The 15818-nt window shown below is 37.5% G+C and overlaps 1 protein-coding gene and 1 pseudogene across 2 annotated transcripts; one reads left to right on the top strand and one right to left on the bottom strand.

Moving 5' to 3' along the window:
- Nucleotides 1-1638: 1638 nt before the first annotated feature.
- Nucleotides 1639-6506, bottom strand: LOC110773719 (protein APEM9-like; annotated as a pseudogene). Its single transcript, XR_015834310.1, has 9 exons — nucleotides 6421-6506; nucleotides 6160-6326; nucleotides 5849-5926; nucleotides 4920-5202; nucleotides 3636-4000; nucleotides 2903-3113; nucleotides 2638-2809; nucleotides 1997-2519; nucleotides 1639-1886 (listed from the first exon to the last, which is right to left on the bottom strand). The product of XR_015834310.1 is annotated as a protein APEM9-like (transcript).
- Nucleotides 6507-8028: 1522 nt separating this feature from the next.
- LOC110773717 (large ribosomal subunit protein uL2my, C-terminal part-like) lies at nucleotides 8029-9408 on the top strand. Its single transcript, XM_021978242.2, has 2 exons — nucleotides 8029-8286; nucleotides 8820-9408. Exons 1-2 carry the CDS (start codon nucleotides 8175-8177, stop codon nucleotides 9305-9307), a joined length of 600 nt encoding a protein of 199 aa, XP_021833934.1. The 5' UTR covers nucleotides 8029-8174; the 3' UTR covers nucleotides 9308-9408.
- Nucleotides 9409-15818: the final 6410 nt, after the last annotated feature.

Here is a 15818-nt window from a genome sequence, read left to right as displayed (position 1 = left end):
AAAGATCTCCTCACTCAATTCATCATTTAGAAAGGATGTTTTTACATCCATTTGATGTAAGAACATATCAAAGTGTACCACAAGTGCCATAATGATCCTAAAGGCATCTTTGGTTGAAACTGGTGAGAAAGTTTCATTATAAACGATTCCCTCTTGCTGTGTGAAAGCCTTAGCTACTAGTCTAGCCTTATACCTCTCAATATAGTCCTTCGAGTCTCTTTTGGTCTTGAACACCCACTTACACCCTATACGCTTCATTTCTTGCTGCAACTCAACTAGCTCCCGCACATTATTGGCTTTCATATACTCCAGTTCACTTTGCATTTTCTCAAGCTATTTTTCAATATGTTCACTAGCTATAGCCTGCTTGTAACTCAGTGGATCTTCAAAGTCACAATCCTCAATGTCTATTTCATTCAAATAGACAAAATCTGGCATTGTATTGGTCCTCATTTCCCATGTGGATCTTCTAATATGGTTGTGGTTCTATAGGCATCTGTTCTTCATTCAATTCTTCTTGTATATCTCCAACATCTTGTTCTTCATTCCTAGGCTCAATTGGTGCCTCCGTTTGTGACAAGGTTTGAGTTAATGGATAGGTTATAACTGGACTGCTTGCATTGCAAGGTTTGGTTCATATTTCTCATTCTTCTTCAAAAACAAAGTTCTTGTTTGCCCCTTCACTGTCCTCATCATACTCTAGAAATCTAGCCTTCCTTGTCTCAACACTTATATTGGTGTGATTGGGACAATAGTAACAAAATCTCTCTTCATATCCATTGAACCTGCAGCTCACAGTCTTGGGATCTAATTTTCCCAAGTCTAGATTGTAAACCTTGGCCTCAGCTTTACAACCCCATATATGCATATGATTTAAGCTAGGATTTAAGCTAGGCTCCCTCTTGTTCCATAGCTCAAAAGGTGTCTTAGGCACTGACTTACTTTGACACCTATTTAGGATATAGTTAGTTGTCTTGGTAGCATCTCCCATAGAAACCTTGGAAGTTCTATTCCTTCTTTCAGATACTCCATTTTCTTGAGGAGTCCCATGGTTTGTGCATTGTGCAACTATCCCACAATCTTAAAGATATCGAGCCAATCATGATGGATGTCTACCTTGCTCATCATACATGTCACAATATTCTCCTCCCTTATCAGATCTTAACACTTTAATATTTAACTCAAGTTGGTTTTCAACCCTAGTTTTAAACACTTTGAAGACTCCAAATGTGTTGGATTTGGTTGGGATTAGGTAGAGATAGCAAAATCTTGAGAAATCATCAATGAAAGTACCTATGTCCCTGAGTTTAAATTGGAAATGGGCCACAAATGTCAGTATGAATTATCTCTAGGAGTTGTTGATTGCGTGTGGATCCTAGTTTCTTTGAGTTAGTCATTTTTCCCTTAATGCACTTAACACACTCGCTGAAGTCTGAAAAATCCAAGGAATGAAGAATTTCTTCTTGGATCAGTGTTTTCATTCTTTTCTTAGACACATGCCCTAATCTTTTTTGTCATAGTTTTACAGACTTCTCATTATCTAGTGATCATTTTTGGCCTATGGATTCAATGGTAAAAGCAACATTGTTACTAGTAAGGTTCTAGCAAAACAAACCATCAATCAAAGCGTCATTGCCCATTGAACTTTTATTGAATATAAAATCAAATCCTACTTTAGAGAAAACAAAACTGAAAAGTTCCCTAGTTAATCTAGAAATAAAAATCAAACTCCTTCTCATAAAAGTACATAAGAAACATCTTTTAAAATTAAAGGAAAACCTGAAACTAATTGAAGCCTAAGTGAGCCTATTGCTTGAACTGGTACTCTCATTCCCCACGAACAAATGGTCTTGGTCTCCACTTGCTTTCTTCTGGCTTACGAAGTCCTACAAGGAATTGGCAATGTGGATTGATAATCCAGTGTCAATCCACCATGTGTTAGCAAGAACTATGACATTGCTAGACTCAAAACAAATGAGGACAGAATTAGACTCACCCAAAGTTCCTTTTTTCTCTACCCAACGCTTGTACCTAGTGTAGTCTCTCTTCATATGACCTGCCTTGTCATAGAAGTAACACTTAAAGATAGTAGTTTTGTTTGCATTTAAAGTGCTAGACCTTTTAGGAGGAGGGAGTTCTCTTTGTTAGCAGCAGTATGCAAGCTTGGTTTAGAGAAGTGACATTTAGGAGCATTGGTGCTGAGGTGAACGGTGTTAACCTTTTTTTCCTTCTTGTCCGAGCTTCATCTTGAACACAAACTGTTATGAGCTCATGAGAACTTGTCCTTTTGAGCATTATAAATCACCTTGAGTTGTCCATATGGTGAAGGAAGGGAGTTCAAAGCAAGGTGAACCATAAAAGGATCGGCTATGGGAATGTCAAGAGCCTTCAGTTTGCTGGCTGTCTCTATCGGGCTTTTATCCGCCACCACTCGCTCTCTCCCTCTCCGTCTCCCTCCTTATCTATCTGCTAGACAATTGAGATGCTCTTGTTCAAGGCATTCTGGTCACTTCGCAAATCTAGAAAAGAATTGAAGAGAGATATAATTTGGGAATTGCTCACTGAAAATTTAAAAAACAGATGAAGCGCTGAAGAAAACTTGGCAAACAAATGATAATGGGGTAAGAGTTAAATTACCCCATTTTCGTGTGTTTCGGTAATTCATATGATGCAATAGAATTACCACTTCAAATGCCATGGATGTTCTTTCTTTCTTTATGTTGCGGCCTTTCTGTATAATGTTTCGTTAATTTAAAATTGTTCATCTCTGAAACGTATGAACAAGAGATCATTTTCATCTACCTATGACCTAAAAAAACCAACCAAAGCAAAAACAACATGGTTTATTAATCCAAACGTCTGAAGCTACATTGCACTGCTACAGGAGCACAATCACTCGTACCAGGATTTGTTCATACTATAGTTGCACAATCACTTGGTTTTTACAGCAAAGAATCCTCAAGGGAAAATGTCTACAAATTTATCACTGGCCCACCCTCGTTCCAGCTGCGAGAGGTTGAACAGCAGCTAAAGGATTCACCTGGTATGAAAATGCAAGCTGCCATAAGTCTACCAGAGCATTCTTCATTGACAAAGCTTGTCTCTGAACAATTCTGCGACAAAGAAATACATTTTTACAAAATTTCTGTGTTAATGTAAAATGCTCAGGGGAAAGAAAAAACACAAATTATTTAAATGAAACATAATTTAACCAAAAAATGGGTAAAGTCTATGAGAGTGCATTCTCCATTTAGGTAAACTGAAAAACAAAGATGAAGATGCAACATATATATCTGGTAAACAATTGTCCTTAGGGGAAATCAAATTCAAAGAGGTCCTAAATATTAACACATTTTCAGTATTATCCTATTGGTTTCAATAAGGCTATTGATTAAGTTCATGCAACAGATCCATTTTACCAGAAGAGGCTATTGATTAATTTCATACAACAGGTCCATATTACCAAAATAAGGCTATTGATTAATTTAATGCAAGCAAGTGTTTCACACCATATAGAAAGCGAACCCATCTCCAGATAACAACTATTTAAATGATGAATATGAGTTAATGGAGCAGATATCACGTCCATGGATATTGAATGCATGCATGTTGACTATGAAGAGAGAATATCTCACCTCTTCAAGGTAGCTTGTTTTCTCCGGAAAACATAATATATGAGCAGAATCAAGAAGCCCAGGACAATCCTTCCATTAGATATTACCACCCGAGAACTACCAAATTTCAGAGTGATGGTACGGAACCACCAGACACATGCTTCCAATCTTTTAGATGAATTAAAAACTGCTGGCTTCTTAGCAGTCTCTCCATTTGGAGGGTATTTGGTTTTTGGATATCCATCCAGCACAGCTATCTGCTTCAAACATTTTGAATGAGCTTCATTCGCCAGCAAAGATGAGAAGGATCCTTGTGATGAGTTAGTGGCTTTAACAGAATGCAGTGAGTGTATCTCAGAAGTACCTAGGAAAAGACATGGAAGAAACTGAAGTGTAATGATTTCTTTTAACTTACGAATTCAATCAACTGAATATACCATTGTAAACTAAGTTAATTTCAAACAACTCAGCAATATGTCAATAATTAGAAAAAGAAAGAAGTTAAAGGACAGTCTCATATCACATGGGAAGAAAATTTCTTCAATAAGTGAGTGAGCCATAATTATTGTAGTCAATAAGGAGTACTACTCACCGTGCAAAAGGCAAAAACATAGTAACTCCCATAAATAGGCTAATATAAAAAGTGAAAGGTCTTGCATTATTTGGAAAGTTTCCAGTTCTCAAAAAAATTTAAAACCATATGATATTTTTGCTTTGTCAAAAAAAAAAAAGAACAAATGTCACTCAATTACTGCATATGATTAGCACCAGGAAATGTGTTAAGAGATTCAATCAATGATAGCTTAGGTTTGGACCACTGAATGTATTGCAACATCCAGTGGCGTCGCTACTTAACAATCAAACAAGAATAGGATATGTAACATGATTTCAACTTGTTATAAAAACACGCTCAATTTCAGGTATTAAGTTCAACCAGAAAATGTCTTGGGTACTTGCGTCTAAAGACCCTTTCAGCAGGCGGAAAAGGAGTTGCCCTTCTAACATTGTAGAGATATTATCTTCTGAATCACAGTCACATCAGATGTAGACAACAGAGTTTTGCTAGCATGAGACTGCTATTTGTAGTACCATACCATATAGTAAACCTCACTTACACGTCAGAAAGATAATCTAAACCCCACAGCAAGTTTTTTCCATCCAATTTCACAAAGAAAGGTCTTCTAGAAAAAACAAAACAGAAAGCAAAAAAAGTTGTGTAAAGACATAGAGTGAACTTAACCAATATTACCACTTCAATCTATTCTCATGGTACAGAATCAAACATATGATGCATAGATTACTTACCTGTCTTCTGTCCTCAGGTAATTTAGCATTCTCGACCCAAGAGGATGCAAGGTCAACATCATTCAAATTGGTTCCCAGAAGTTTCAAAACATAGACCTCAACAACTTCTAGATACTTATCAACTCCCAAAAGAAAAGGCCCATCACATTTTTCTGCATCATCTGCATTTTCTCCTGTACCAACAAGAACATATTGTTCATTGACAAAACTCCACCTGCTAAGGAACTCTTCCAGAAATTCGTGAATACCATGAGAATACCCTTCTGATATATAAAAGCATGCCCTGAAAAACAAATTCAGACAGAAATTTTGAAAACCACAATTTCCATTGATGCTTTTACCATATTCTTAATGTGAATAAGGGATTTTTTTTTTTTTTTTTTTTTTTTTTTAATTTTGGCTCAAACTTAAAGCTGATTTTAGCAAATATCTACAAATTTGGTGATCTTTTAGGCTGCATGAAAACAAGAAGACTTTTCAACCAATTAACTTTCGCACTTTTATGTGTTCTTTTATAGGATGAGTACATAAGCCAACCAACGGAACTCTTCAATCTACTAGATTTTTTCTACTTACATATTGAATAGAAAACAATGGAAACCTCATTCAGTAAAAGAATGGAGAACTTTTCAGATTAGTTTCTTAAAGTTTTGTTGGCCTCCTTTTCAATTAAAAATATGTCATGTGAGGACTTCAAGGACTTTCAGAACCAATAAACACTTTTGGACAGTCTAAACATTTCCCTAAACATGAGCAGTCTAAGTCCAGCGAAGATTATTTTAACTCAGGTAGAATTTGACAATTGATATGAATAGTTGAGAGTTTAGAATCAAACAATATGAAATGGACAAACCTTCCAAATAGGCATATTAAATACTTGTCAAGCAAAGAATCCGAACAAGGATAACCTCAGCTGGAGATAAGAGTACCCAGTGAGAAGAAGTTGAACAGGGATAGTAGGAACAGAGGCAAATAATAGTTTGAGCTCGTTCAGAATTTCTGATGTCCTGCATTAACCCAAATAAAGTCACATCCATGATAAATAAAATGACAAAGAATCTAGAGTTGGGTAAAACAGCTGGATGAATGTATGTATTCCAAAGAACACATTACTTTTGAACCACATATGAAGCCTACTAAATAATTAACTTTCATGGAAATTTATAAAAATCTCAGGCACAGTAATTTACATAAATCCCACAAAAATTGAAGCTGCAATTTCAAGAATATATAAACATACCTTCCAAGTTGTTTGAAGGATTGGACAAGTACCATACCAGCAGATTCCAACATGTCATACAATTCAAAAGGTTTCCGGCTTCAAGGTCTTCACTATGCTTAGAAAGCCGCTTCAGAATGGAGGAGGCTGATGAGGCTGCCTCCTCATACAATGAGCAAAAAAGGTAGCTGGATATAATCACAAGAAACAAAACAAATTGGAGACAGAAAGGTAGATGATACAGTTGCATGAAATGGGTAATGAATTTAAAGCATAATTGACCTCTCAGAACGCTCAATTTCTTCTTCCCAGATTGCAGCAGGGCCGGAGCCTTTGGAACTCATCATTTTCATTTCACAGTCTTGCTAAAGCCAACGGTGCACAAATCGGAATCGGAGTGGTAACTAAAAAGCCCTTTCATGCCAAGGGTAGTTTCGGAATTTTGATCAATGTTGTTTAAATAAACTCTATTGAGAATTTTGATCAATGTAGTTTCGGAATCATGCCAAGGGTATTCAATTGAGATTTTAATAGATTTTAATTGCATGATTTTAATGTAATGGATTTCAGGCGGATTTGTAATTATATGATTTTACTCATGATTTTAATAGATTGTAATTACATGATTTTACTTATGATTTTAATTCACTTAGGATTTTACTTATGATTTTAATAGATTGCAATTACATGATTTTGCTTATATTTCTATACAAGCTTGAACTCTATCACCCATCATCATTCATCTAAATACATAACCTGAAGGAATATATCCAATTTTTAGGATACAGATACCCAAATTTCAGGGTTAATACAAAGATGGAGGCACAATAACCATCAAAGGTTAGTCTAGGGAGAGTACACCGACATCAACAATGTCCCAACATAACCACACATTGCCAGAATGAATACGTTAAAGAAACACAACACAATTGAGAAACCAACAATAGAAATACAAAAGCTTAAGCAGAGGCTAGAAGCTACATCCAAAACCACCAACACCTAATGCAAAACAGATAGCACCAGAAATACAAATAACGAAACATACTGAAAACTCCTAGCCCAACCCGATGACTACTCCTAGTTTTTGTCAAAGCATGGACCAAAACTGTGGAGTGAAAAAAACACCTTGCACCTTATCAACGTTTCTTCTAGATTGTGGGTAAGGCTTCTTCTTTCTTTTTTTGTTTTGTCCTAGTCCCAAACGTTTTGGGACAGGGAATTAGAAAAAATATTTAGCCATGTACGCTGTATGTGCAGCAGCTACGCATAAAGGCCATCAAATATAATTTTGCTCCAAATAAGCTTGTCTACAAGGAAAGAAGAGCTATTGGAAAATGCCCATTAGCTCCAGAAAAGGCAATATCGTCTTTCTTGTTAATGTTTCTTTATCGTCTCTCTTATGAAAAGTTTTTTTTTATGTACAGTCGAAAGCATACAAAAATAGTGGGAAAAAAAAGTATGAGAGCGTATATGAGAATCATGCATAGGAAGATGAGATTTGTTATGTGATTTGGTATTTATATTACACACTCAAAAGTCTCACACAATACATTATTTAATGAAATACCTCAAAATCAGTAAGTTTTTAAATACCACGGTACTTTTTCTTATCATTTAAAAGTCCTAATTGAATATCACCGGACTTGTATTGATTATTTAAAAATCCTAATTGAATACCACCAGATTTTTATTGATTACTTAAAAGTCCTAATTGAATACCGATGTACTTTTAAGCTTCAAAATAATCCATTAAAATCAAAATTGAATACACCCCCTAAATAAAACCCCATATCCTCCTAGACTAGACCCCTTCATTTTCTCTCTCCTTCCCTCTCGTAGGCCCCGACCCTCTCTCTCTCTCTCTCTCTCTCTCTACAGCCGCGACGTTTCCACTTCTCGGCTAGAAATTGGCCCCCTCCTGCCACCATTTCAGACGGTTTTTGCCGGAAATTCTTCTGCTCCTCCTCCTAATCACCCCATCTCCAGCCCATACAACAGCCGGAAAATTTTCATAAAGGCTAGAATAAGCGGATCGAATGGCTCTGTGGAGAGCTCGAGCGGTTTCTTCGACCTTGGTCAATAGGCTCCTCGGCGGCCACTTCAACGCCATCAGCAGCACCACCATTGCCTGTCGCACTCTCTCCACTGGTATTTCGTCATATTTCCTCATTACATCTTCCTTAACCAGAAAAACAACTCCTTGTGTTCTTTTTGTTTATCGTACAGTTGGAAAAATCATGTGCAGCTCAATTTAAATTAGCTGAGTGGAGCTGTTAAAATTCGTCAGTATATAATGTTGCTTTTGCTTTGAACACATTGAGGACAAGATTTAAGCCAAAATGCCGTTTGATTGCTCTGAAATGTAGGAGCAAATAAAAATGAGGATTTTAATTTTCACTATTTCTTTTTTGGGGAAATATGAGGGGGCAAAAACTCTAATTCTTTTGTCCATTGCTACTGTATTAAGCTTACCAAAAGATGGTTTTTATGCCCGAATGAATATAGGAGCACCCAATTTGAAAGTGGTGCTGTTGCTTGGTTTTCTACAAAGTGGATATGTCTGCTGACTTGAGTTAATTTGACCAAGAGGAGATTATAAATGAATTGTTGAACTAAGCTGTATTTTCATGACATTGTTGCTGCCAAAATGAATCTTACTGATATTGTTACACTTTCCACAGATGTAGGTGGGGCAAGTAATCAGTTGTTTCACTATGATATCAATTCACAATATGGAAGGTGCATGCCGCTTGCCGATATGCACATTCAAGCCAAAATACACAGCATCGAGATGCACCCAGGTCAAGGTGGCAAGTTAGTTCGAGCACCAGGCACTTATGCAAAGATTTTGAAAGAACCCACTTCAAGGTGTCTAGTGAGACTGCCTTCGGGTGTTGAAAAGTGGATTGATTCTAAGTGCCGGGCCACGATTGGTACGGTCCCCAGTGAAGGAAATAAGCCGAAGAAGCTCTACAAGGCTGGGCAAAACCGGTGGTTAGGCCGCAGACCGACAGTTCGAGGAGTGGCAATGAATCCAGTAGATCATCCTCATGGTGGAGGCGAGGGTAAGAGCAAGAGTAGTGGTTCTCACGGAAAGGGTTCTCGAACACCTTGGGGCAAGCCTACAAAGGGTGGGTACAAGACTGGTCCCAACAAGCGTAGAAAATAGTGTTCTATCATTCTCTTTGTTTTGACACTGCTGTGGAGTTTGGCTTTTTGATGAGTTCGGATAGCAATAAAAGTCACACTTAGATGTTACTCGTCATAAAATATTCAAGGTTCGTATAAATTTTTCCTGTGTCAAGTTTCTGAAAGTGTTTGTTGTTGGATGAAGCTGTGTAAGTTGCTTATTAGTTGTTTCAACTGTGTGTAAGTTGCTTATTACTTGTTTCAACTGTGACTATCTTTTGGATACATGCATTTATTACCTTAAGTATTTGGTATCAAGTATGTTTAGTGTTGATTGACTGAATCAATTTGAGCTTGCATTTGCTACAATTTACCAATGTACTGAGTTGATCATGGACATGACATTCGTAGTTCTTTCCCTTGTGTCTGTTTTTGCAAAATCTTTTTCTGTATAACATAGGAAATTGATGATAAAATTGGATGTTGATGTTCAACATGCTATTTTATTTTGTTTTATTTTTATGTTTTGAACTTTCTAAGATGCATAAATCTTGTCGTCAGAGATATCACAGATGTTTAGTTTAGTTTTTAATGTAGGCTAATGACGACTTGCTTTGAGAAGTATTAGGCACGAATGCATCAAGATATGTGATGTGTTTGGAAATCATTGGCCTTTTTTGAATTTTTTGAGGGGTTGTAGTGAGGGACTCTTGTGATGAGAAACTCTTTAACTTGAGCAATTAGAATGAAAATACACCTCATTTAATCACGCATGGTGAAAGTTTACTTGTGTCTCTACAGTAATGTTTCCTAAGTCGTCAAAATGCAGTGTGTGGGCGAGCACACGTGCCTGCCTACCCACACTGAGTAGATTATATACAGAGTTGTTAGAGGAGGAGCTCTCCTGCAGCAAGAGTTTTTTCGCAAAACATAATAAACTCCCCCTTTTTGCCAATGCTCACCCATGAAGAGACTTGAAATTATGCTTCATAACAGCAAATTGGATATCATCTTTGTCTAATCAAATAAGGTTTAATTCACTTGATCTTCCTTATTTTTATAGATAAATTGACATTTGAATGGTGGTTGTTTGAAATTTAAAAATGGGATTTGAGAACAGAGCAGCCAATCAACAATCAAATTCATCTTAATAATAAGTAATCAGAATTAGGCACTACATTTAAAAAGAATTAGGCACTAAAATATTGCTGAATCTTAGCCTTATACATTCGCTGGTTGATCTTGTTGTAAAAAGGAAATCCCTTGCTCTCCATTTGGATGAGGGAAAATAACTTGGAGTGAGCATTCAACTATATCCTCGTGTTGGATCAACGTTCAAAAGATAAACCTTGTGCATGTGCATCTCTCATCACATGATACCCGAACATGGAGAGCAAGAGAGAGCTGTGGGCCAGAAGTATTGAACCAAAAACCTCCGCTTTTATTATTGAAGGATTCTTATTTCAAGGACACCCTTTGAACCCACTACGAATTGTATTTCAACAATTTGAATGGTTTGTTTTTTTAGTTTTCATTCATAGATCATTTTTATATAAAATTAGACAAATTGAACGTTATTAAGGCATCTAATTGTGATCAACAAAATACACGAACATGGTAATTCAAGAAAACACAAAAATAACAACTATTAATTTAGTTGTCAAATGGATTCAAATTCAAGTGAATTTTTTTTTTCTTGGAGAGATGATCTTTAAAGGAATGCCTAAAAGATGGATGGTTTGGATTATTGAAATACAATGTGAGTAAGCCCTATAAATGTGTTCTGCTTATTTGAGGGATCCCTCAACTATATATATAAGCTTATTTACAACAGTGCCTCCTGACAATATGGTCAAATCTAACGTTGCCCCTTGGAAGATAAAGTGACCCACCTTGCCACCTTGACATATATTTTACGTTTCACTTTGCCCCAATCGTTAACTCCATTCAAAAGTCTGTTAAAATTGCTGAAATGACAAAGGTATTTGTGTAATTTCATACATGTGGGCCCTTTACCCACTAATATAAGTACATGATGTGGCAAAGTGGAGCCTACCTCCAGCATGTAAACAATTAATAAATAAACAGGAAATCTAAAAAAATGTTATAAAATAAAATAATCAGAGAATAGGAAGTACCACTAAACATTGGGAGTGGAATTATATTTGCTCTTTGTGGTGTTTACACTAATATAGTTTCTCTTCAGATAGACTTCACTCTCTCTTTTCTTCTCTTGCTCTCACTCTCTTTTTATTCTCATTCGTGTGTGTTTACAAGCAGATATAATACCTATTTATAGGCAAAGCAAAAGGCTCTTAAGGGAGACATAATGATTTCTTTCCAACATTATAATTTTATCTTTTGACTAATACCCCCTCGCTTTATTTATGTGGACTTCACTTTTTACTTTATAACAAAAAAGAAATTTTTACAAAGAGAAAACCTAACAAAGGTGAAGGGACACCAGTGTGGTGTCTTTCAAAGACCTTTCTGTTTTTGGGCTCGTCAAATTGGCATGTGTTTAGTTCTGGTAGCAAAGGTGCTTACTCTATTAAAATGCCTTCATCAGTGTCTTGTTACTAAATGCTTTAAGAATGAGCTAATGGAAGGTAATGTTTGAGCAAAATTTCACATGGGGAATATTTACACGTTGATTCCTTCTCTCTCCCCCTAAGTTCCTGCAAAGAAGACATGAGTAAATAGACCACACCGGGGGGTGTTGGGCAAAGGCCCTCTGATGCCTAAGTCAGTTAATTGGATCTTGAGAAAGATATGACAAAGTAACGGAAAGGATGGAAGTTTTCTCCCACGATGAGAGCCGGGTGGCCAGAGTCGTGTGTGTTTTGGCGCATAACCGTGAAGGAGAAAGAGAGAAAGTGGCGTGAGGGAGAGAAAGGTTTTGCTAGGGTTTCATAATCTTACCTCAAGTGTGTTGTGTAGCCATGTATTTATAGAGCTCCTTGTAGGTTAGGGTTTGAAGAATAATCCCTATTTTAATTAGGATTATTCTTCCCCAAAAAGATTATAGGAATTAATCAAAGAGATTTGCTGGAAATTGACTTAATTAAGGGAGATATTCCTATCTTAAATCAAGAATAATTCCCTAATTAAATAGGATTTAATTAGGATAATTATTTGACCTAAGGAATATTCCTTTTTCCACATGTCATCTTCTTATTGGTTGCTAAAATATGTGTTCCCACAAATGCCCCCCAACTTCTACATGGCGCTTATGAGACATGGAGGAGATGAGAAATATTTATCGGGCTTTCCAACTGTATCTAGGCTTCCTTCTGTGAGTTGAGCACATTTTATAAGTTGGACCCCTAATTGGAGTAGGCATTTGACTTCTTCTTGGAGTTCGGCTCCTAATTGGAATAAACTTGCGATTCCTTCTTGACCTAGGATACCCAACCTTTATAAATACAAGGCTTCTCTTCACTCTTATTCAAATTGCAAACCTATTTTCCTCTACTTTCTAGCTTGTGGGAGAGATCTTGAAGTAGTGTACTTCTTTGTTGAGGAGAGGAGTCGTCGTGCACACTGAGGTAGGTCACGCTTGGGTTTTTATTTTTCTTCAATTTTTTCTTACTGTAAGGACCAACTGACGTGGGCCATGCTGGTTGTCATCGTGACCGCGTGGAGTGGCTGGCATGACCTGTTGCGATGCCAACAGCGGTCGCTGGCGGCAGGCGGCAGGCAGCAATTGTTTCCGTGATTATTTTTTTGCTCTTCTCAATTAGGACCAGTTGACCTCGGTTGGCCGATTTTGGTTGTGACACTGCTCCTGGAGTGATGAACCGCAAGCAACGGTGCTGTCACGTCCCTTTTTCAAAAAAAAATTCGTTAACTATGGTTGCATCGCAGGCCAAGCCGGGTGACTCACTAGGATGGCTTGGGCCTAGCTGCGTCGCGGCTCGGGTCATGTGGGCCAACAGGCTAGTGTGGGTACGACCAACTGCATGACTAGCTGAGGCTAGTTGCACCTAGGCGGCGAGGTGGCTGTCATCTCAGCGGCTACTAGTTGCTGGCGAAAGTGACTATTTTTTGTTGTTTTAATAATTGGTCTCGGTTGACCATTTTCTTTTGTTAAAATTTTTCCAGTCGGTCACTTTGCTATGAAAAACTGTAGTTATTTCTTTAACTTCAATTTGCATTGAGTTTTGTGAACTACTTGAATGACCTGCTGACGCCTTGGCTGGGTAACTGCGAGAGTTGTCCCTTTGAATTCTTGAATGTTTATATGCGTCTTCCTTAGGACTCTTTTGGACAGTGGCTTGCTTGGCTTGCGTCTCCCTTAGGACACTTCAATGTAATTGCCCTGCGTCTCTCTTAGGACACTTGTGGACAGTGGCATGCTTGGCCTTCGTATCCCTTAGGACGCTTAGTTTTCTCTCGAACACTTCGTTGAATGAAAAACTTGAACTTGTATTGATGTTTGTTGTGATTACATCGCTTTATTGAATGGAAATAAATGGATGAATAGAAAAAACAAAAACAAAAAAAACAAAAAAACTAGAAATTGCTTTCATTCAACTGTAGTGGAGACGATTTGGTCGCCTGTTGGGGTCTGAGCTTGAAAGAGGAGGCTTCACGGGTAGTACCTTCGGAGGTGATGAGCATTAAATGTCTCGAAATTTCTTTTCCCTTCAGGGTGTCAAGTGTATAGTTCCCTCTGCTTCTAGATCGGCTAACCATGTATGGACCTTCCCAACTGAGTTTCATCTTCTTTGATCTTTACCTTTGCACAGGCCCAACCCAAGCACCGCCTAGTTCAATGTGGACTTGGGCTTTAGGTTAGGCCAGGATCAATGGTTTTGATAAATGGGCTAGCACGATACTGCCCGATTAATTAAATGGGTCGGCCTGGCACGACCCCAATAACATAGTGGCACGCCGACCTGGTCCGTTTGATACCTCTAGTCATAATCAACAACTGAACTCTCTCAAGAGACTCAATGTCTTCAACAACTTAAATATCTCAAGATTGAAATACTTTGCCTTCTCTTTGAAATTTCCAATTGACAACTCCTCAGGAATTTCTTTATTTTTATTGCTTTGCCTTTTTCTTTGCTTGGTATGATTTCAAGTCTGAATAGAAAAATCTTCAAACTTTTTGTTGTCATTTACTTTTGCTCTTTATTTCAAGTTGTCCGAATAGAGAAATCTTCAGACTTTATTTAATGTTCATGTATTGCTCTTGGTTTAATGTTTATGAAATCTTCATATAAATATCTATCATTTTCATTTCTGTTTTTTATTTTCTGCTGGTTCCTATCTTTCGCACTAGAAAAATATTGAAGTTCTCTTCATTGAGGCATAGAGAAGAACATATATTTGGCTAGTTCCCGAGCCAATTTAAATCAACTCTATATTAGTGCGCATTTTACATTGCATGGCACGCCTAAGCAAACAACAACACGTGAACAATCCTACGGCCAATTTCGAGCCGTGCAGATGAAAATTTCAGGGTCAACAAATAGTGTGTATAAAATTGGAAATATTTTTGCTCACCATTTTAACCTATCATCACTATCATTCTTAACACTTAACACGTGTTCACATGTATAACCATTGTTAACTTTTTATTTCATATTTATGAAACCATGATTCTCTTATATATATATATGAACATATGTCAAGTGTTGAAAAATATGATGAAAATAACTCCTAAAACTGCTTTCATATAAAATGCTCTCGTATAAAAGAGTTAATTACTGTAGACGTCCTTGAACTTAAAACCCAAATCCCTCTGTCTTTCCCTCTCTCTCGCAACCCATTTCCCCCTCCTTATCCCACCCCCTCAAAACCCAGATCCCAACCCAACCTACAACCCATCTCCCCGAGGACAACATAGAAGAGGCCAGCAGTGGGACCACCCACCCAACCCAACCCCTTTGCCTCCCTTTACTCCCCCATTTACTCACTCACTCTCTCTCTCTCTCTCTCTCTCTCTCGCTGTGTGTAAAACTGAAAGGTCTCTTGAACCCACGGAAGCACAAGCAACGTGGAGAAGATCGAGAAGTTCTTCGGCTAGTCGATCTTCTTTCTTTGACAAGAAGCGCAAGCCATCACGGCACGAATTGAGATCTTACAAGGTGTATAGCTCTCATCAAGCTTGAAATCCAGATAGAAAACAACAAGCTGATTTTGTTTTATTTTTTTGGTGAGAAAAAACAAAACCCATTAGTCAGAATCAAATTTTGGATTTTTTTTTCTTTTTAATGAGAAAAGGAGGTTAAAGAACCCCAATATGCAAATGAATGTTTACTATGAGGTTGCGCACCATCCGATCTGCAAATGAAGCTGGCCATCGTGAGGTTTACAACAAGACACAGAGCTGACCATCATGAAATTTCCAATATACCCCTCACAATAAGAACACGTGCCATTCACATGGTCAAACTCAACGGATTCTGTTACGGCAGGACCTAATTGCAACTGATTGTCTAATTAAAGGATTTCATTGCCTCAAAAATTAGTTCACGAATCCAATTGCAACTGGGGCCATAGTTCAAGTACGTCTACAGTAATTAACCCGTATAAAATTA

The sequence above is a fragment of the Prunus avium genome, chromosome 3 (assembly GCF_965620075.1).
Source record: "Prunus avium chromosome 3, drPruAviu1.hap1.1, whole genome shotgun sequence".
Lineage (NCBI taxonomy): Eukaryota > Viridiplantae > Streptophyta > Magnoliopsida > Rosales > Rosaceae > Prunus > Prunus avium.
This window is presented reverse-complemented; position numbering and strand designations above follow the sequence as displayed.

Coding starts and splice junctions, on each gene's coding strand:
- LOC110773717 (XM_021978242.2), top strand. CDS start 8,175: ATGGCTCTGTGGAGAGCTCGAGCGGTTTCTTCGACCTTGGTCAATAGG. Junction 8,287..8,819: donor CTGTCGCACTCTCTCCACTG/GTATTTCGTCAT, acceptor CACTTTCCACAG/ATGTAGGTGGGGCAAGTAAT.